Here is a 22,623-nt window from a genome sequence, read left to right on the forward strand (position 1 = left end):
ATAGTGTTGTTATAATTGTTATGAAACCAGGAACTTTCAAGAATTTTTTATTATAATGAGATAATACCTGCCGGCTTTTGTGCTTTGCTAACATTGATGGACTAAATGTTTTATCTGAAGCCCCCATGCAGTACAGAATTTCATGAAGACTCACTCACTCACTTATCTTCTATACCGGTTTATCCTGTATTTAGGCTCGCGGGGACCTGGAGCCTATCCCAGGAGACTGGCACGAGGCAGGGTACACCCTGGACAGGGTGCCAATCCATCGCAGGGTTCAGGAAGACTATAGAAATAAAATAATTTAAATATATTTAATTACTTGTCAGAACTGTGTAATCATAGTGAATAAAATTACTGGCAATGTATATAAAATAAAGTGCTAAAATAAGAAGCTAATGATAAAAAATGTAGGTTCTTTATTGGATTTATTAAAAAAAAAAAGAAGCAGAACTTAAAGAATAAAGCCTATTTATTCCACTAGATGGCAGCAAAGAAATTAGAAAGAAAAAAAATCATGCCTGTTTTTTTTTTTTTTTTTTGCTTTAGTTGATTCAAGCTGCAGAGGGGAAGTTTAATCCAAAGGTTCATGTTGAGTATGAATGGAATCTTAGGATGGAGGAAATGGATGAGAGTGATGATGATCTTGATGACAGGGTGAGATATTTCACACTCCATTTGTTCCAATAATTTTCTGTCATTTGAAAGTAGAAATTTCCAGTCTAAAACTGATCACAATCATATGCACATTCTTTTGCCTCACCTCTTTTCTTCCTCAGCCAAGCCCAATTAAAAAGGACCGGAGACCACAGAGTTTCTGTCACTCATCCAGCCTGTCTCCTCATGATAAGCTCTCACTTCCGTCTTTCCCTCTCCAGCGTGATAAATCACGCCTCTCCTACGGCATGTTCACCAATCAGATTTATAGCGTTTCTACTGACTGTCCCTCATCTCCTGTCAGTGATGCACCACCTTTACCACCCAGGAATGCAGGAAAAGGTAAAACAGACTTCACTTAAATTATGTAAAAAGGAAGCAAACAGTTTGCTTGGATCTTTAGGCTGCCTACAGATGATGCCTTTCTGACTATTAAATCCTGTGAAATATTCCTAAATTCTGTAGTATAAAGTCTGTGACCCAGAAATCTAACTTAAGTATGCATTAATTAATAAAAAATATATATATAATGAATGAATGAATTAATTAATGAGAACTGCATGTAGAAAAATACTGTATTAATAACAGTTGGAAAAAACTACAAATGGAAACCTTTGATCAACTTTGACCTAAAATGTTCCCACAAAACAAAAATGTTTTTAAGGGTTCAGCTTAATAAAACCGTGTGTGTAAGTAATTGTGTAAACTACATAGAACAAAAGATTTATTAAGGTTTTGCAAGGTTTTACTTATATTGCTGTGTGTATGTTGATTAGTCAAGGTTCATGGGTAACTTACTTTTCTAAGTTACTCCAGATAAGAGCCAAATGCCTAAATCTAATTGAATTATCTCCAGAGGGGCAATTTGACAAATATACAAATAGGGCAGTCACCCATAAATTTAATTTATTTACATTTCATGTATTTAGTGGTGGTCACAATATTTTATTAGATATTAAAGCTCAAAGGTTAAACTTAATTTATTTTTATTTTTACTTGCATCTATGACACTGATCCTGCTTTAACATCTATAATCAAAACAGTTCTGACCTTAGAAAGTGTGCTGTGGTATATATTGCACCAAGATGTTGGCAGCAGATTCTATAGGTTGCGATGTCGGGCTTCCATGGATTAGACATTTTTAATGGGTTAGTTAGGTGCTTTATTAGCTTGAGCTCAGTTCAACTGCTTAAAATCTTTATTTACATTTACATTAACATTTACATTTAGCAGACGCTCTTATCCAGAGCGACTTACAAAAAGTGCTTTAATGTTTACATCATTGGATACATACTTACACTGGGTTAACTAGGTTAATAACTAAGTGACTAGGTTAATAACTAAGTGAAAATGTCTGAACCCATAAGGAACATTTAAGTGTCACCTGCATGACCAGTGTGTGAATGACAAAGATTTAGCAGGTTAATAAACCCAGCAATGTTGTATAGCCCTTGCCTGAAAAGGTCTAAAGCCAGAATGAACTTTTTCACCATTTCTGCTTCAGTAGCTATTCTACAGATTTGGCAGGCTAGACAGGCTAGTTTTGGCTTATAAATCACATTGAAGAGCTTTATGAGCCAAGGCCCTGTGCCCACGGCCCTGTCACCAGTTCACCAGTTAACCTTTCTTGGACCACTTTTGCTAGCTACTAACCACTGCATACCAAGTACACATTTTAAGACTTGGTATTCTGGAGGCTTGGTATTTTTTCTGTCTCCAACACAAGTTTACTTGCTGCCTAATATGTTGCAACCCTTGATAGGTTCCACTATTTACTTATTTACTTCACATATTAGTGGTTTTAATATGATGGCTGATCAGTGCATATTGTTTAAAAACATGATGGCACCTGAAAGGAAAATGTGTAGGACAATATTTTGAAAAAAGAAATATGTATTCATATGATTATGGATCCAAACACAAATATGCATCTTGGACCAAAAATCCATCATCAAAGAGGGTTCTCTTAATGGCAACACACTTTACTGTAACTGCTGTAATGACCGTATCTATTGTTTTATTTTATGTTTATATATATATATATATATATAATATTTCAGGGTACTTAGAAGTCAAATGTAGGTAAGTAAGGGTATTTATTTGATCAATTAAGGGTTGTAGAGTACAGGAAGTTTTTGCAGCACATGAAGTATATTCATGTATACCACAATAGTCACTTAGTGCTGCATCCTTATCAGATGCCTGAACTGCCTTAACTGGCTTCTTTAAATGTGGAGGAGCAAGTGTTGAATTTACGTTTGGTATCTATCCATAGTAAAATGGACTACTGTGGCCTAAGGAGGAGTGAATGCAAGTGAAGGAGACCATGATAAATCAGGGTTAAAAAACAGACATATTAGAGAACTTAGCAGTGTATATTACCATTTAGGATAAATAATGTCCTGAAGAGGTAGGCGTAATGTCTACAGTCAAAAGATAGTTTCATAAAGGTAAATACTGAGGGCAGGTTTAAAAACACCTGCCCAGTTTTGGGAAAAATTCTCTGGATACAAAAAAACAAAACAAAGATTTACCTGAGAAACATACATTATGGAGGAAGCACTTATTATCCAAAGTTATAGGATTGGCATGTATGATGATTTGCTGCTATTTATGGATATCTGTGGTTGCTTAAAGGAGTAGCAGGATGAATTTAGAAGTGCATAGATATATACTTAAATTCTGTCAAATTCTGTAAAACTGATGTCATCATCTTAATACTGTATTTCAAATCCACTGTGGTGGTGTACATAGACACAATAATAAAAATGATTACTATCCAAATACTTATGGACCTAACTGTAGATTTAATTAATTTAGTTATTTAGTAACTAAATAATAGATTTTTTTTCCCTGATTTTCTATTCAATTCAATTCAATTCTATTTATATAGCGCTTTTAGAAAAATGCGTCTAGATAATAACGAGATGAATGAATGAAATTTCTCTGATGAGCAAGCCAAGGGTGACGGCGACAGTGGCAAGGAAAAACTCCCTGAGATGGTAATAGGAAGAAACCTTGAGAGGAACCAGACTCAACAGGGAACCCATCCTCATCTGGGTGATAACAGAATTTTCTCCCTAATTTAGTCGTGGCCACTAATACTAAGTTGCTTGTATAAACATTTTGTTAAATGATTTATTAGTAAATTAATTTCTCTACAGCTTCATAAATGAGGCCTATAGTATGAGAAGTAAAACAAAACAAAAACTCTACATCAGTGACTCCATTTTTATAAAAAAATAATGATTGCGGCTTCTATAGCAGATCCTCTGTTGTAGACAGTTATAGGCATTGTGTTAATTATTTAACCCAAGGTTCAGAGAAGTCATCTAATCACAGATGATGGCACTAGTCTCCTCCTTCCTGTGGTAATGTGAAGAACCACTAGGAAACAAAAATAATCACTTCACTTTGGTTACTTTCACATTACTCCAATGTGATATAAATCTGATTTGTAGGGCTGTCTTAATGCGCACATCTGAGATTTCTTTTTTAGATTGGATCTGAGTAACTTTGTATGTTCCTATGTTCCTAGATCGGATATACACCCATCAGCCGTAACATTAATATTGATTATCAATTATACACTGTAAACTGGTGATAGGACCATGGGCATTCAAGGCTTATTTATGTCTGTGGGAAGGAAAAGATACTGTAGCTTGCAGAATTTACAGAAAAGCTAATCTAGCACAACTTGTTAAGAAGTCAATGCTGGTTATGATAGAAAGGTATTAGAACAGTTAGCTAGCTGTGTATGGGGCTTAGCAGGCAAAGAGTTCAATGTTTACGAGCATATTATGCTAAAATCACATCTGTTGTTTGAAATGGATGAATAGTCACACAATATTCCAGAGTTTAATGCCTTCATGTAATGCCTGGTTTCTGTTGATGTTCCCATGGCTGCCTGTTGTCCAGAGGTAGTCTCTGATAAAGAACTCTATTAGGATGTGGTCACAGGAAGCAGAGAAAGCTCTGCAGGTCTGTTGTGAGCTACAGACTATGAGGTATTGTGTGAGCCAGCTGGAGTAGACATTAACAGCATGATAGACTACATCACAGGCTGTATTCTGTACAGCCTGTTCCAGTCATGAGGGTATGCTGTTTTCCCAAAATTAAGCCCTGGATTACCAAAGATCTAAAGAGACTGGTAAACTGGTAAAGAAGAAATCAAGGCATTCAGGGGAAAAAAAAGAATACTGTAGATAGGGAGAGTGCAGAAGGGGGTTGAAGATATCCTCATCTCATCACATCTTCACATATCCCAACAGGTCCACTTCCATCTCCCTCCCACTCTTGCAACACATTCCCTTTCACACTCTCAACTCATTCCCTTTCACACTCTCAACTCCATCACTCCTCCCTCACTTCAGGACGTTTGTGTGCAAGATACCATTGATCCTCTAACTTTCCCCATCTCCTATTCAAGATTGCTGTTGGTTATTATTTTTTTAACTGTAATGTGATTGTCCCTCTGGAATTATTAAAAAAATATCCATTCATCCATTCAAAAAACATAAACCCAGTTCTCACTTTTATGACTTTTGCTACAGATGTCTAAAAATTCACAAAACATGGGTCTTAAAAAGGTAAACAGTAAGATTGTGTCTCTCATGGTAAAATCTGTACCATCTGCAAGACAAAATCCACAAATTTAATGAAAATTTGGAATAATGATTTTAAGTGGGAGTGTTTCATGTTTATATATAGGCACAATAGCCTCGCATCTCCAGGGTGGGGAGTTGTATGTGACAGACAAGAGAACTAAACAACGTGGAGCATCTCACGGAAATTCACGGTGGTCAAAATACATATTATCTGCAAAGGTTTATCATCTAAAGGCTGCTTTAATGATCAGATATTTGATATTAAGTTAAATACATTTGTTTTCCACTACAGGTTTTGAATGGAAGTATAAAAGCTTTTGTGTTAAGTAGCTTCATATGTAACATCACAGAGATGTTTGACTTTAAGTTTAGTTATTTCCATAATACCATATTGTGTCTATACATGTATAAACACAGAAAAGCCAAGTTTTCCCTCTCAAGAAAATAGTAGCTTTATATACGAGAAACAATCACAGAGTGAGAGAAAAAGAGGGCTGGAAGTGGGAGGAGATGAAAGACAGTCAGAGTGGAGAAAAGACAAGAAAATGGAGAGATTCAGTCAGAAAGAACGTTGCTTATTATACACATTTGTTTTTGATTGAAGTGAAAATATATATAGTTAATCCATGGAGGAGAAAAGCCTTTTTTTTTTCTTAAAAAAATCAACGTCATGTTAAAGACTTAAAAATGCAGTATATAAAAGAGTGTTAAAAAAATCTGGTTTAGATATGTTTCGCTATCACTTATTGTGGAGCACAACATTGTTTTTTTTTAATATCTCAAATCCCTCTTTTTCTTTGGCTCCTATATTTTTCTTTTTTCTTTGATATAATATTTATGCATTTATTAATGACTTCTATGAAAATTCTATCTCTCTTTCTCTTTCTCTTTTGCAGCTCCTTCTCTGGCATTCCTTGGTTCTCATTCACACTATGCTACCGTGACTAGCTCTCGGCCTTACATCAGTGACTATGCTCTTGCTCTTTTTTTATCCTGATATAACCTGATTCTGAATATCTAGTGACATGAGTTTGAGTTGAAAACAAAGCAGCTGTAGTTTACATTTACAGTGACGAGAAATAAGTATTCAAGAATTTATGTACTATTCGCCTAGTGCATATATTCATTTCAAATTTACATAATATAATATTTTTATTATATTGTACTTATGAACAAACAATATGTATTCATAAACATAAATAAAATGTTTAAATCAGTGTGGATAGGGGAAAAGTGTCCAGGGTCTGCAAATGAACAACATTAAAAGTTTGCTGGACAAAAATAGCTATTTTTTTTTCAGTATTATGATAAAATTTGGCCCATGCCGTTTGGTAAATCGTTTTCATCTTAACAAGGTTACAAGGGTCGCTCTGATTAACTTGCACTCACAAAATCCTTCATAGCTCTTTAATTGGATTCAGGGCATTGGCTGAGCGATACAAGGCCCTCCTCAGTTATTTCGGCTGAATGATTGGAATTGTCCTGTTTAAATGTCCATGTTATTACAAGATTAAATTTCTTTTTTTTTTTTTTTTATAAATGAAAGCTTTATATAGATTTTTGTCAGATATCATTAGCTGTTTATCAGGAACTTTATGATCTGGGTTTCTATTTATTTTGTTCATATTTACAAGTACAAAGTAAAAAAAAACAACATGCAAAAAGTTTCCAACTACTTATATCTCCTCACTCTTTGACCATTTTCATTATTTGATACTTACATGCTGACAGTAAGAATGACCTGAAATTAGCCATTTTGTATATTTGAACTGCGTGGGCATAAATGTTTTATCACAGCTTTGCCTGAGCTGTTCCTGATTTTTTCTTGATGATCTTAGACTGAGCTTTTTATTGGCTGCTAAACAACAGAAATTATCCTACTGTTTGCTGTAATGTAATGGCTAACATACTGTACCTTGATAAATATTGGTTTTAGTTTTTAGAAAAAAAACCATTTCTGTCTAAATGGTCCATGCTATTTTTGTTTTGTAGTAAATTTTTGTCCAGTGTTTTCTTCCTCCTTTTAAAAAACGTGTTTGTAAGCACCACCTTTTTTAAGTTATCTACACTGCCTTTCCAAAAAAGACCCGTTCTGATGTTTTATTGGAACACCTTTAGAATTAAAGTAATGGGATTATTTCAACAACCATATGCAATGTCTTAACACTGATTTACATCCATCCATTTTTGAAAGAGATCATTCAATTTATTTCAATAGCACATAACACATGATTTAACAGTGCCCATTTTTACAAAATGCCTTTACAGATATATACTGTACATTTAAGAAATATGAAGTGTAAATATTACATTAACCCTTCATTAGAAAAAAAAAATCCTGAGGTGACAAGAGGGTGAATGTTTTAAAGGAACCAACCTCAAAACTCTCTATACCTGAGTGACACTAAAAAGTGCATTTGTGAGTTATTCTTTAACTATTTACTGTCATGTCAAGTCATGTTAAACATTTTTAAAGAAACTTGGGTAGGAGCAATTTCAACTTTACTTGTATTTATTTAAAATCTCTTGCATACAACTTAAATATTCAGTGAGTAGGACTATAAAGTAACTATATACTGTAGATATCTATAATGAACAGCCAGCTAGACAGATTAGAGCGCTTTATAAATTCTTAAAGGAAATTGCAATACTACAGCAGCCAGTTCACAGACTATACAACCAACAAGGTAAAAGAGAATATTAAGGCCAGGGTAAAATTGATTATTCACAAAAAGAATGGGCAAAGCAATGTTCTAAAGAAAGATCCTTCCAAAACACTCGGTTCTGTCTGACTTTGTCATACAGTTGGTATGCATAGCGTAGTAACTCATATTTGCACCATGCATTTTAAACCCAGAAGGCGGTGAATTCCCTTTTAATGCAGTTTTATCTTAAATATTCAGAATTTCAGGTATATGTAACTGATAAATAATGACCTCCTCGTTGAAAAATTTAGCAAATTAGCAATTATGCTTTGTTAAATAACAATACTTTGATCTTTCTATTACTACCCATATATTATGTCTGTCTAACAAGTCTCTGTAAAGTAATGGATACTACAGGAACAATAAGGTCTTTTGATTTGCATGACATTTGGAATCATGGTCATAATTGCTGACCGAAAATTATTCAGCATCTTCTGAACAATGAGATTTAAGAATTCAAGAGTGCTGTGTTGATAAAATGTTGCTCCTTATTCAGATAAATTGTTTGAATCTGTCAAATGCTAAATCTTAACAGAATGGAGAATCACATTTTAATACACTAGAATTAATAAAAACTAATATTATGCCAATATTATTTCATAATGCTATTTTCGTATGCCAAAAAAAAAAAAAATTTGAATGCAACATAAATGTTAATTAAAATACAATAAATTGTGCAGCCGTACTGTAGCTGAGCATGACCACGACTTCTGTTTCCTTTGACAATTCATCTACATCATGTCTACTCATTCTCCTCTTTTTAATTATCAGAATAATGAAACATATCAGTAATTTCTGTTGCGATTATCTCATTGCATGACATTGTGTTTTTGTTTTTTGTGTTCTTGTGTGTTTCTTCACCCTCATTCCAGCCCTGCCACCTTCATCCCCGCCACTCTCCCCTGGCTCCCAGACCCCTTCCGACAGCAGCTCTGCACTATCCAAGAGGAGACCCCTACCCCTTCCCCCTGGTCACAAACGCACACTGTCAGATCCCCCAACCCCACTCTTACACTCATCAATGTGTAAAGGTGCGCTCTTGTGGGTCTATGCTCACCACTCAAACTAAAACCACGGGCTCCATTTCTCTTGCCTTGGCTTATAATGTCATGCACTGTAGATGATCCAAGGTTTTTGTAGCACCTAAAATTAACATTTAAATTCCCCAGCATAAGAGCTCATAACCCTTTTTATTAAGTTGGCTTGAGAAAGCCAACTTACTGATATCCGACTTAAACTTATTATTATTCCTTTTATAACTTTATTAACCTGCCAAGAAAATTTTATTTACTCTTTCACAAACATGATTTGAGTAAGGAATGTACAGTACATCCAATGTATCATCCAAACAATAATTAAAACTTAATTTGAACACTTTCAAACTGAGAAATAACACAAAATATTTGTAAGATTTCATGTACATTCGATGTATAAAAATACAAATATGTAGTTTTACAAACTGACGTAATGCAGCATTATTAGCTAACAATTGGAAGCATAAAATTATGCACATATTTATTCCATATGAGTCGGGTTTTAATTCAAATAATTCACGAGTTGTTAATTGACCATATTGATTTATCTTGGATGAACCAGATATGAGGAATGGGACCCTGGTTAATTCAATACATATTGTTCTTCATAACTTTGTTCATGTCCGATTGTTTGATTGTGGTGTAGGTGATTTCACTGTCTCATCTCTTTATTTTAAACATTATATCAGTATTAAGTACAGATTTGGCACTTTTATTTTTGTATGATATTTGAGTACTATGTCAGCATTGAACACATAGAAGCTATCAAAAAAAGATGATTTACATACTCTTTTGTTCTTTAAATGACTAACAACCTTTTAGAGCACAAAGCTGCTAATGGAAGGCTCAGACTAACAATCCTAGTTTTTTTTTTTTTTTCTTGATCCCCCTGCTCATCTTACTTTCAGTACTTTGCATGATGTGAAGGATTTTCTGTAACTGCAAAGGTCAGGCGTGGTCATAGACTACAAGTAAAACAAAACGCAAAAAATTTTTTTTTAATGATTTAATAGAAGATACAGTGGATATGAAAAGTATTCATGTTGGGTTTTTCCACCTTTTAATGTATTGTTCTCTCTAAAAATGTTGTAATGATGAAGTCAGTGCTTTTGTTTTTTGCTATAGACTGTACATATTTATTTTGGTTTGCCATCAGAAAATGAGTATGCGACAGATATTAGAATTTCAGCTTTCTGAAATTTCTGCTACTGTATCTACATCTAGATGCTTAGAAGCAGCCTGATGAAACCACCACTCTTTACCGTGTGTGTGTGATGTTCTTGATAGTGTTTTTGCGCTCAGCCATCCTACCCTAAATACTGATCATGTAAAGAATACCAGATGATGATGTTACCTGCAGGGAGTATCACTTTTTATTAGTGTAACCAAATATTCTATTAATGATGCTGTTCGTGTGTGGGAAGCCTTTTTTGAGGCATTTTTTTGTCTTGTTCTTTTGTCAGTTTTGGAGGAAAGTAATATTACTGTGGTGCACCATTTTTCCACTTGCTGATGATGGCTTCCATGGAATGCCATGTTACATCTGACGTTTTGAGACTTTTTCGTCTGATAAAAACATTTTGCCAGTGAGATTCTGTCCATGCTTATCTTTATTTAATTAATTTGTTATTAGATCCCAACATCCTGCTAATTTTATATCCACTGTATATATGTTATATAGAACATTAGATGTGACCATATTTCTTGGACCAATGAGCATTGCCTGCAACTTTTGTACTGAATTATACTTCTGCATTTGTTTGACTCTGAGCATGTTGGGGTCCTCATGCAGTGACACTTGGACAAGATGAAGTCTTCATACTATATGGAAGAACCACATGAAAATTTACAAAAAGTACATTTTATTTAAAATAGAGGGTAAATCAAAAAATTGTTTTTTTTCATTGTTTTAAACTTTTTATTGGGTGATTTTTCAAAGATTACGTTTAGTGACAGCTGTAGCCAGTAATAAAGCCTTGCACTTTGTATTCATGTATCCTGTGCCTTAAGTGAGCTGTAACCTGCACAAGAAATCAGTTTGATCTAAACCACAGTGTACCCCTCCCCCGTTTTACTGTGTGCAAAAAATGCCAGTTTGACCTTACAATGATTTTAATACATTTGGATCAGAAACATTGGTTGTTGGTGGCTCAGCGGTACACTTCTTGTTTGCAACGCGGAAGCCTCATGTTTGATTCTTAACCAATGCCCCAAAGCTATCGCAAAGCTACAATAGGGTTTTAGTTCATGTTTTGTGCTGGTCCCAAACATACTAGCACACAATGCAGACGTAAATATCAAACACAAGGTATCAAAACATTTTCCTATTTAAATATTGTTAAAATTAATATCCACCATTGGTATGCGTATAATTTTAAATGCCAGAAAAAGAAAGTAATTCTAAAACTAATGGTTGCTGAGATGTCTGGGCAAAAAGCAGCATACTCACTTTTCCAGTTAGGCCAGTGGATAATTTACATAATCTGTGTGTGAGTCTGTCATGCAGCGGAAGACATGTAAGAAAACTGGGCCAAACTTTTCCCCCTCCCCTCACACTCACATATACACACACATACTGTACACACACTCACAGATCCAGAATAGGTGAATGGCCCTATCTCAGAAACCGTATGGCCTACAAATAAGCTGTTTTCACCAGGAAAACCAATTTACCCATGAACCCCAACTTCACAGTTTGTCAAGAAATTGTCTCTAGTTTTAATCTGTAGTTAAAAATTCAACATACTGCTGCGAGTGTCCTCACCTTTTAAACTCAAGTTCTATCACCCTTTTAACTTTACTTTAATCCCTACAACTGCCACAAATAATAATTAGTTTTCTGTAAATAAACCCAATTACAATATGTGATGATAAAGTCTTGAAAAAAATAACCTTTGAATGCACCTTCTTTACAAGTTATATTTCAATATATTGCTTTCACCTACAACAGTAGAAGCTATTTGTGAAAATGGAATGGCTTAACCTTGAGATATATTTTAAACAGTCTAAATCTGAAGCCAGAAAAAGCATAATGTTTTTGGGTATGATACCGAACAGACCTCACCGCCAACCAGTCAGCACAGCAACACAGCACTGTATACATTGCTAGGAAAGCAGGCTAGAGTGTCACTGCATGTGCCTTGTGAAACATTGTAAGTGCGCAAATATGCATCAATGCAGAAGTATAAACCAGAGCTTTTTATCTTTATTAGTAATGTTTTGTTGTGTCTTTGAGATGAGTAAAAATGTATGTACTGTATGTAGCTATGTACTTATGTACTGTATGTATGCATTATGTTGACATGTACTCTGTGCTTTTAGGAAGCGACTCTACACCTCCTCCAATCAATAAAATGTCACCCATAACAAATCGATTTGAAGGCATACTACAACAACAGAGGTAAATAGACTATACAAGGGCCTCAATCAGAATGTTAAATTCTGTATTTAATTTGGCTTGGGAAAGGAGAGTCACCCTGAAACAAGTCTTAAGTAATTACATTTTTTTCTCCAGTTAGCATTAAAATCATTGATGGCATCCTCCAGCAGTCTATGTACAGAAACAGAAAACTTAATTGAGTTTCATCTTGAGTTTTATGCTTTTAAACCCTAGGGTATGTAATTCCTATGAAACATTCAGTCAGCTGGACTGATAAAGCCTTTGTGGTGCAGGTGGAACATAAACACAGTTAATTTGCATTGGAAAGGTCACACAAGCCAGTAAAGATGTATTTGTGCTTTGTTATTTAGGTCAAATGTAGTTAAGTAACTTTCTTGTCACCAGCGATTGTTTAGACATGCAAAGCAGCTATGGCCATGTGGACAGGTAGAAACTTGTTTTAGTCCTTATCACATCATGCATTCATTTGATTTCACATGTACTTTTAACCGTGACAGAAAAACTGTACTGTGTTGTTGTAATTATAAATAACTTGCTTTAATCAAAGATATTTCTTTGATTTTGATATTAATTCTTTGATAAAATTGGCTCTTAGGCACCATATATTATAAGATTTTACAGTTAATTTCATATCTATAAAGTGACTCAATGTATTAAAGTCATGTGTTGAACAGAAAACACAATAAGCCATTCATTTGGTTGTAATTAATTTTGTACCAGTCACTCAGTTGGGTTGTTTTGACTTCCTTAGCACAGCGTCAAGTACCACTAAAGCTACACTTGGCCCAAGGGTTCTTCCCACACTACCTCAGAAGTGTAAGTCACTTTATTTCTGACTTGAAAAGTTTAAAGGCAGGGAACAGGGCACTTTGCAGGTAGCTATTGCTGTATATTTGGTGAAAACTGATGCATTCTGCTTGTGTCCTTAGTTGTCCTGCGTAAGACTGAAACAATTCACCACCCTTCAGTGGAGAAACCCAGCCAGTCTCCAGAGCCAGGGTTGTTTCCAAAGTCTCCTCCAGGGTTCGACACTCCACAGAAATTCTCTTTACCTGATAAACCTCAGCCAGGGGACCTCCATCCTAAACCCAATATCTCAGAATTACCCCCTAAACCTGGAGAACTACCCCCAAAGCCGCAGCTCTTTGATCTGCCCCCCAAACCTCAGCCAGGAGACTTACCACCCAAACCTCAACTCAAAGACCTCCCACCCAAACCACTACTTCCAGATTTTTCAAATCCCAAATATGGAATACCTGAACCTGTGCATAAGTCCCCTCCTGTAGACGTAGCTCACAAACCTGAGCACTTTGACATGCCAGTGACTAATCAACAAGATGAAACCTTACCTCCGCTCACTCACTCTACGGAAGACACCAATGGAAGCCTGGCGTCTGGCCCAGAAACTCCAACACCACTTCCTAGGAAATTTAGCACAGTGAGTTACTGAAGATTTTAAAAGTCTTGTAGCAACAAGTCAAGGTGTCTATTGTTATGTGCCTTAGCTTTAAGGCACTAAAACAATTTCAGAAGTGTAAGTTAAAATGTCTAGGTGAAAGTCACAATTTATTCAAGACCGGTGGAGGGCATACTGTTCTAAAAAGAAAACAAACAGGCAGCTCATGATATAGATCCATAACGTATAAGAAGTATGCATAATAATATATTTTCTTAATTTGAATGCAGGGTAAGATTAAACTGCGGCGAGTGAAGACCATCTATGACTGTCAGGCAGATAATGATGATGAGCTAACGTTTGCAGAGGGCGAAGTCATTGTGGTAACAGGGGAGGAGGATCAAGAGTGGTGGGTGAGTAAAACTTCTTTTTTTTTTTTTTTTCAAATATTTTTATTGAAAAAAAGGAAAACAATACAGTACTTGCAGTTACAGACATACAATTTACCTTTCTTCATTTTTCTAAATAAATATATTTATATATTATTAAAAAACAACTAAACACACACAAACAAAAAAAAAACACACACACCCTATTCCCCCCCCACCCCCGTCCCACACGGCTCAACACAACCACCAAACATATTACATAAATATAACAGTAACAGTTATACATTTAATCAGGCAATACCTCCAGGCTAGTAAAATAAGAAATAAAAGGTTGCCAATTGTGGTAAGTGACTAAAACCTCTTAAATGATAAATATTTTTGATCTTAAATATTTTTTTTTGCAAATTTATAGTTGGGCGGCAAAAGCAATCTGAAAAATATAACCAGTCATTTTTTCTATCTATTTAATATTCTATTAGTTGATTAAAGGAGGGTCTAGGGAATTTGGATGAAACATAATGTAGTGCAATTACTTTTCCAGGAAGTAATAAGTAAAGTATTTGCTGTTACATTTTAAAAGACACAATTAGTAGTTTTTAATGGATTACTTCAACAGTATGAGCTACACACACACAAATATAAAATGAATTTCTGAAATCCAGTCACTGGATTAATGGCAAGTCATTAATGGCAAACTAATTTAAGAGAAATAAGAGTCCTGCTGTATGAAAAGGAGTGTGTGCACAGGTGGTGTAAAAGTTGGTGTAAAAATTTTGTGCACTGTTGGTGTAAAAAAACACTTTATTATACTGTCTAGGATGCTTCTGTCTGTTTGCTTCTTATGGAGGTGCAAGGGATTCCTGGGTTTATATGGTGCTGTATAAACCCTTTCAAGTTTTCCACATTTTATCTTTTTACACTTAAGGAAATTTTTTTAAGGTAAAATATGAATGGAGAACAACTGCTTTTACTTGAACAATGTAACCACAGCTTTCTTAGCATAATCATTTAAGGGTGCGCGCACACACAGTCGGGCCAAAAAAGTCACAAACTATTACAGTATATTTTGTTGGAACGCCTTTTGCTTTAATTACAGACATGGCATTGTTTTGAATAGTTTATGCAGTGTCACAACATTTATTTCCGTCCAGAGTGTATTTATTTAGATAGATCCTGTATTGACGATGGGAAAGTCTGATGACCTCCCAAGGATTCTCTTAAGGTGGCCAACCCATGTGTGAAAATTGTAATTTTCATAGTAACATTACTTCATTCATTTCTTTTGTTATCCCAATGAACCCATCACTCTAAAACCGGGTCAATCTGGATTCATAAGACTACATGACCTTTTTTTAATGCTTCACACTCTATTCTTTGTTGTCTCACATTAAAGCCTTTCTTTCAAATAGCCTTGCTGATAAGTGGTTTTCATAAGGCTACCCAGCTTTTCAGCCCCAATCCCTGAAAAACATAGCCATGAGTTATACTGTTGTTTTTCATTATTATATTTCACTAAGCCTTTAATTGATCTTCCATTATGCTCGTTCAGAATGTTAACCCAATTTTAGTAGTTTCAGCAATCTCCTTATTTGTTTTCTTTTCTTTATGCAGGCCAAATAATTTGACTCTTCTGAAACAGCATAACATCTTTTTCATGACAACAGGGATATGTCTTCTGACATGGTTGTTTAGGAAATAAGAAATGCTTTTGGGGTTTCATGGCCAAATCCCCAAATACAAGAGACTATACGCAATCTATTTGATTTTATAAAACCAACTTCTGTTGGTCTGTTAAGAATTTATTATTCACCAACTGTACTGTGGCAAACTGAAGTGGTTTTCATAGCGGTGTGTCCTTAAATAGGATAATTTAAATGACTAATATTTTGTCTTCTTTCTCTCCTTAGATTGGACATATAGAAGGACAGCCAGAGAGAAAAGGTGTTTTCCCAATGTCCTTTGTTCATATCCTGTCTGACTGACAGCAGATACTGAGCTGAGTTCGATAACCCTTCTCACCTTGCTGATCTCCTATAAAGAGAAACTTGTAAATAGCTGTTGGAACCTCCATGGGTGTTTAAAATATGATGTGCCACAAAAAGATGCAGAAACCTCTTATTAACTTCCTCCCCAACATAGAGGTGCAGTGTGAATGATGAGTATTTGGCATCACCAGTGTTTCCATTCCTGTTCAGCACAGCTGAAACTGCACCCAGCACTTAGTCATATCCTTTTTCAGCTATTTTTTAGTGCTTTTGTATATGATACTGTAACTGTACATACTCATACTGGCTGCACAAACACATACACAGGGATTAGTATTGTGTGTAAATATGCAAACCTGTTAGAAAGTAAAACATGTACAGTATGATCATCGTCTGCCTGTCAGTTGTCTATACCAGGACCTGTGCTGTACAGATTGTGATGTGTAAAGTTTTAATGCAGACTGATCATTGTATTGTAACTAAAATGGCACACTTGGTTATAGGCTGTAGCTAGAATGACTGTTCAGGCTTGCTTATTTTAATATTTTCATCTCCAACATACAGTACCACTATAGCACATCTAGTGAGAGAATCATGGCTTGTAATTTTCACTTATTCCCTTTTGATTTTATTGTGACATGAACCTGTAAGCTGCATATACTGTACCTATCGTTTTTAAATTGTGTCCTCAGTATTAGAAGCCACATCTGATGAGCTGGAGCTCACCCTTCTGCTCTAAAGGATATTTGTAATGATGTTTTAATGTTCACTTTTATTGTATCATTGGTTTTTGCTCCATAAATATCTTCCCCCCCCAAAAAAAAAAAAATCAATGCACATTGAAGGTATTATACTTGAAGCATTCTGTGCACAAGAATGTGATGTACTGAAGAGTGTAGGGAGTTATAAAACATTGCAATGGCCATCTAATGAAGCACCACCTTCACCCTGAGCAACTTGCCATGCACTGTTATAGCAAGATGTTAGTGGTATACTCAGGTTATTGTAAATTGAATAAAATGGCTCTAGCGGAAAACTTCTTGCCACACAGCAAGCTTTAATAAAGTGAGAAGTTAATGTAATGTTTTAAAAGACTAAATAAAATGGCATTTTAAATGAAAGGCTTAACATGCATGCTGTTCTCTTCCATTACCACAAGAGTTGCCACATATAAAGTTAATTTACTTTCTTTGCACAGGGAGCTTTTTAATGCCACAGCATTTTTTTTTTGCATGGATTTTTTTTTTCCTTTAAAATAACCACCTTGCCATTCTCATGAAGTCCCCAGGAATGCTTTTAAACAAATTTGTCAGTTTCAGAAAACATTTTAAAGGGGTCACATGTGGAAGTTCACCCCACAGCCTTGATTAAAAAGGTAGGAAGATGGACACAAAAGCAAGCCAGAAATGCACACAAATCATTTATTTTGCAGTCTAGCAACAAAATTCCTCAGTAATAGTGCTCCAGTTAAATTATTTATGACAAAAAGCTTCCTTGGCCATCTTAACTAAAAGCAGGAGCTTCCTTTGCAACTCAACATAATTTGCGCAAAAAACAAACTCAATTTTAACCTCTTATGGTTTTTACATACCAGACCACTGGTAAATAAAGGTGTAAGAAAAAAAATCTAAGTGATCAACTCATTTTGATACTTGAACTTTTTGTGCAGTCCTTCTTGCTTGGTTCACCTTCTCCACAGACTTAATCACCCCAACAGCAACAGTCTGCTTCAGGTCTCTTGCAGCAAACCGCCCTGAAAGGAACAAAGAGGAAATTCTACAAACCTGACAGTAATGCCCCTACCCCAAGATTTTTTTTTTTTTTCGTGACAAATCATATGCGCTTCAACCAGATGTTTAAGCCACAACTAAAGAATGACTGCACAATAACCAGACTTTACCTAAAGGTGGATAGCTAAAGAAGCTTTCTACACAGAGGGGTTTGATGGGAACAAGTTTGACTGTGGCAGCATCTCCAGAGACCAAGAAAGGAGGCAAGTCTTCCAGTTTCTTCCCTGTGCGACGATCAAGCTTCTCCTGCAGCTCTGCAAAGCTACAAGTGACGTGGGTGGTATGGCAGTCCAACACTGGAGAGTAACCAGACTTTATTTTGCCAGGATGATTAAGTATAATCACCTGTGAAAAGGGCATACATTAGGTACCATTTATTAACCACATTATGCCTGATAATGTCTAAGAAATGAGATGAAAATATTAGAACAAAAAAATTTAAATCATGTGCTTAAACCTGAATGCAAGGACATTATAATTGTTAGTCAATGTTTAAGGGCGGGTCTGATTCAGTTCAAGTTACTACAATTCCAGGTCAGAGCTGATTATCTAGATGTCTTATGAACATCTCAAAGTTACCTGGGCAATGAAACTGTTGACATCAGATGGCGGGTCTTGCTGGGCATTACCAGCTACATCTCCGCGTCTTAAGTTCTTGACTGCCACATTCTTGATGTTGAAGCCCACATTGTGGCCAGGCAAGGCTGTCTGCAGTCCCTGATGATGCATCTCAATAGATTTAACCTCTGCAGTCAGCTTAGCTGGTGAGAAGGTCAGAACCATCCCAGGCTTCAGAATTCCAGTTTCAATTTTGCCCACAGGAACTGTTCCAACTCCTAGTAAAAAGAGTAAGGGTGAATAAATCAAACCTTAAGGTCACTATGGCCAAAATAAGCATTTTCAGTGCAACGAAAGTGATCAAACAACCTCCAATTTTATACACATCCTGAAGTGGTAGACGTAGTGGTTTGTTGGCAGTGCGCACTGGTGGATACAAGGAGTCCAGCACTTCCAACAGTGTCTTCCCACTTGAAAAGCCATCTTTTCTCTTCATTTTCCATCCTTTAAACCAAGACATCTAGTAGAAAAGGGTTCAATCCACTGTTATCCACAAGTCTGTGCAACAAAGACCATGTTTGAGAAGCTTTATCAAGTACTGTAGAATAACTAGCTTACCTTCTGTGAAGGTGCAAGCATGTTGTCACCACCCCAACCAGACAGGGGAACAAAGGGTACAGCAGTAGGGTCGTAACCAACCTTCTTGATAAAAACAGTTACATTTTTCACTACCTCCTCATAACGTTTCTGGCTAAAAGGTGGTTCAGCGAGGTCCATTTTGTTGACACAGACTACAAGCTGCTTAACTCCTAGCGTGTAGGCAAGCAAAACATGCTCCCTTGTCTGACCATTCCGGGATACACCTGCCTCAAACTCACCCTTTGCTGCAGAGACAACCAGCAGAGCAGCATCAGCCTGCAAACAGTTAACAGCACATCACTTAAATGTGTAAATAACATTTGCATTCTAAAACATTCTTGGGATTGGAAACTACCTGTGAGGTTCCTGTAATCATGTTCTTAATGAAGTCACGGTGACCAGGTGCATCAATTATTGTGAACACATACTTCTGAGTATTGAACTTTAACAAGGAAATATCAATGGTAATGCCACGTTCTCTTTCAGCCTTAAGTTTATCCAGAATCCATGCATACTTGAAAGAACCCTTCCCCATCTGGGGATAAAAAAAAAAAAAGAAATTAGCAAGTTTAGTCATCTAGAGAAAAAGATTTAAAACAAATATGGCCAAGCATAGAACCAACATACACACACCAACCTGGGCTGCAGCCTTCTCATACTTCTCCAGAGTTCTTGGGTCAACACCACCACATTTATAAACAAGATGGCCAGTAGTGGTTGATTTCCCACTGTCAACATGACCAATGATGACAAGGTTGATATGGATCTTCTCTTTCCCCATATTAGAGATAAATTCACTCGAATTCTCACTGGCAGTTAGGCTGTTTAGTTCTTGGAAGTTTAATGTTGCTTGAGGTACACCAAAGTTTTTAAACAGAGCAACCCTCATGATTCACTTAAATAGAGCACTATAATGCATCTCAGGTGTGCATGCCTCTAGGTTGATTTGCAAGCCTGTGAGAAGAGACACTTTTTGCTTTAATTACATCTTTTAGACCACATTTTAAAAAGCTGTTTAAAAAATATAGTATTACTTAACATGTATTAATAGTCCACCAGACCACAGCCTTGGTATATTTGTGTGTACTCTTTTAAAATATTTGATCTAATTAAATAATTAGTTTTTATTGATTTTAATTGGGTATTAGACCTGTTGGACCTAGTTGGCCACCTGTAAAATAGTGTATTAAACTTATGATGGTTTATTCATACATTCATTCAACTTCTATATGGCTTATCCTGACACGGTTGTGGGGGGACTGAAGATTTGGGCAGAAGGCTGTGTATACCCAGGATATTGCATTACACACACTGTGGACAATTTAGAAACACCAATTAGCCTAAACTGCATTTCTTTTGACTGTGGGAGCCTTGCACCTCCATTTTCCGGATTTGATTCTCACCTTGGGGTCTGTGTGCATGGAAATTCCATGTTGTCCCTGTGCTTGGTGGGAATATATCCTACAGTGGTAATCACCATTGGCCTCCACAGTCACTAGTTGGACTATAAGGGTTTCTGGAGGGATAGATGAATTTTTATATGTAGGTTCTCAACCTTGGTCCCCTTGCCTGCACATATCAGCATCTTTGCTCATAACCGAAGTGATACTAAAACGTGCTGGCAACCTGCAATCTAACTTATACTACAGTATTTGAGCTACTTCAGTATGTTATATTGAATGCTACATTCAATATGACATAGCCTACTGAGGTAGGTGGCTTAGTGGTTAGCACTGTTGCCTTGCACCTTCAGGGTTCAATTCCCGCCTCTGGGTGCGTGGAGTTTGCATGTTTTCCCCATGCTTGGTGGGATTCCCCCGGGTTCTCTGGTTTCCTCCCATATTTCAATGACATGCACCTAATTGGTGTTTCCAAATTGTCCGTAGTGTGTGGGAGTGTGTACGTATGTGTGTGCCCTATGACAGATTAGCACCCCGTCTGGGGTGTACCCGGCCTGGGATACTGAGGATAGGCTCCAGCCCATACACAAACCCCCGGGATTGTCACAATCAAATGAATTATTTAAGTTTGTACGAGATGTGAACGTGATGAGCAAGCCGAGGACGATGATGGTAAAAGGAAGAAACCTTGAGAGGAACCAGACTATTTGGGTGAAACGGATAGCGTTGGAGTGATCCAACATCCACGAAGCTGCTGGTATATCTAAAAGACCTGGCTCATTGACAAGCCTTCATCCAGTCCAAATGGGGTGTGTTAAAGGGTTAGGAGTTGACTGTGACCCTGTGCGGCGCATGCGCTGTCCGTAAGCACGCTTGGGAAACACTGCCCTAAATAACGGGACGGATCAGGTGTGGCTGGTGTCCGCGCAGTTGCACGTGTCGGCCACAGGGGGTAGTAAAACCCTCATCTGTCGCAGTGCTATGGACGCTGGTAGCAGGAAACATGAGGAGATATTCGGCACGAGACCGTATTTACTGTAAACACTTATAGTCAGCGTGTGATAGGGGAGAGAAAGAGGGAGGTTTTTACTGACGTGCTTGTTTAACGCCGCGTCGCTTTTGAACCTGTTCGAGGACGAACAGCGCGGTGACGTTTCACCAACCCGGAAATAGCAGTGAGACAGCGCGCGCGCGATAGAGAGAGAGAGAGAGAGAGAGAAGTAAATCACTCTTCCCAGGAGTTAGGCGTCGGAACAGGGCTTCTCAAGGTTTCTACCGCATTTACACGATAAAGGTATGTTTAATTTTCATATTCGTTGTTTTACTCTGGTTCGCTGTGTTGTGTTTTGTGGATAAACAGAGGGAAGAGCTGATAAGGCGAGCCAGTGAATGAAGCAGCGTGTGAATGAGGTCGGTTCCGCTGATTGACAAGGCATGGGGAACTTGTGAACAACCCTGCGGGTAACCTGTGGGCTTTTTACAGCTCTGCTCTGGTGCACATCCACACTAGAAGCGCTTTCTACCCCGAAGGCTCATATAAGGTTGTTTTGTCCTGAACAGTGTACATAACGGTAACTAGAGTAAACAGACTGGTACTGTTGAGTTTGAACTTACTGTAGGATCAGACAATCCAGATCATGTCAGGGAGGATAGGAAGTAAAAGAGCTTTTATTGTAAGACATCATGCAATGTACCAATAGGGACTTCTGATTCTTTTTTTTTTTTTTTCAAAGGATCAGTTATTGAGATTTAAACAATACAGTAATAATAATAATAATAATAATAATAATAAAGATCTTTAGAACTCCTCACTTTTTTTTTACATTCTGCTTTTCAAGAGAGCTAAATATGAACCTAGGAAATATAGTAAATCATAATATAACACAATGATTGATTTTAAGATTGCTTCTATGATATACGATTTGTTTTCTATAATATAAGATTTGTTTTTACTTCCTTTCATGAAATGCATCCATCAAATGAATGATCACTGTATGAGTAAAAACACAATTCCCTTTACATCAATCGGAAATCAGAAATTATATTCGGCCGTCATTTTGTGA

At 36.6% G+C, this 22,623-nt stretch overlaps 2 protein-coding genes across 5 annotated transcripts in view; one reads left to right on the plus strand and one right to left on the minus strand.

Annotated features, from left to right (window-relative positions):
• The window catches only part of asap1b (ArfGAP with SH3 domain, ankyrin repeat and PH domain 1b), a 94,001-nt gene extending 76,696 nt beyond the window's left edge, over positions 1-17,305 (plus strand). Inside the window, exons 23-31 of one of the 4 annotated variants that reach the window (XM_053487825.1) lie at positions 550-657; positions 780-999; positions 6,161-6,229; positions 8,842-9,000; positions 12,325-12,403; positions 13,155-13,219; positions 13,333-13,841; positions 14,090-14,212; positions 16,096-17,305. In XM_053487825.1, the coding sequence (XP_053343800.1) occupies positions 550-657; positions 780-999; positions 6,161-6,229; positions 8,842-9,000; positions 12,325-12,403; positions 13,155-13,219; positions 13,333-13,841; positions 14,090-14,212; positions 16,096-16,170 (1,407 nt within the window). In that variant the 3' untranslated portion in view covers positions 16,171-17,305. The remainder of the gene's footprint in view (positions 1-549; positions 658-779; positions 1,000-6,160; positions 6,230-8,841; positions 9,001-12,324; positions 12,404-13,154; positions 13,220-13,332; positions 13,842-14,089; positions 14,213-16,095) is intronic. The other 3 variants (XM_053487823.1, XM_053487822.1, XM_053487824.1) reach the window with 3 other exon arrangements.
• Positions 17,306-17,580: 275 nt separating this feature from the next.
• On the minus strand, positions 17,581-20,010 carry eef1a1l3 (eukaryotic translation elongation factor 1 alpha 1, like 3). Its single transcript, XM_053487826.1, has 7 exons — positions 19,798-20,010; positions 19,516-19,695; positions 19,140-19,436; positions 18,891-19,041; positions 18,543-18,799; positions 18,074-18,308; positions 17,581-17,926 (listed from the first exon to the last, which is right to left on the minus strand). The coding sequence occupies exons 1-7, from the start codon at positions 19,939-19,941 to the stop codon at positions 17,814-17,816; spliced, it is 1,377 nt and encodes a 458-aa protein (XP_053343801.1). The 5' UTR covers positions 19,942-20,010; the 3' UTR covers positions 17,581-17,813.
• Between the last annotated feature and the right edge of the window lie 2,613 nt (positions 20,011-22,623).

This window comes from Clarias gariepinus, chromosome 26 (genome assembly GCF_024256425.1).
Source record: "Clarias gariepinus isolate MV-2021 ecotype Netherlands chromosome 26, CGAR_prim_01v2, whole genome shotgun sequence".
NCBI classification, from domain to species: Eukaryota; Metazoa; Chordata; class Actinopteri; order Siluriformes; family Clariidae; genus Clarias; species Clarias gariepinus.

What these genes read in the sequence shown, in the direction of transcription:
- eef1a1l3 (XM_053487826.1), bottom strand. Translation starts at nt 19,941, where the DNA reads ATGGGGAAAGAGAAGATCCATATCAACCTTGTCATCATTGGTCATGTT. An exon ending in ATGAGAAGGCTGCAGCCCAG is followed by an intron (nt 19,696 to 19,797) that starts GTTGGTGTGTGT and finishes TTTTATCCCCAG; the next exon opens with ATGGGGAAGGGTTCTTTCAA. An exon ending in TGATTACAGGAACCTCACAG is followed by an intron (nt 19,437 to 19,515) that starts GTAGTTTCCAAT and finishes AACTGTTTGCAG; the next exon opens with GCTGATGCTGCTCTGCTGGT.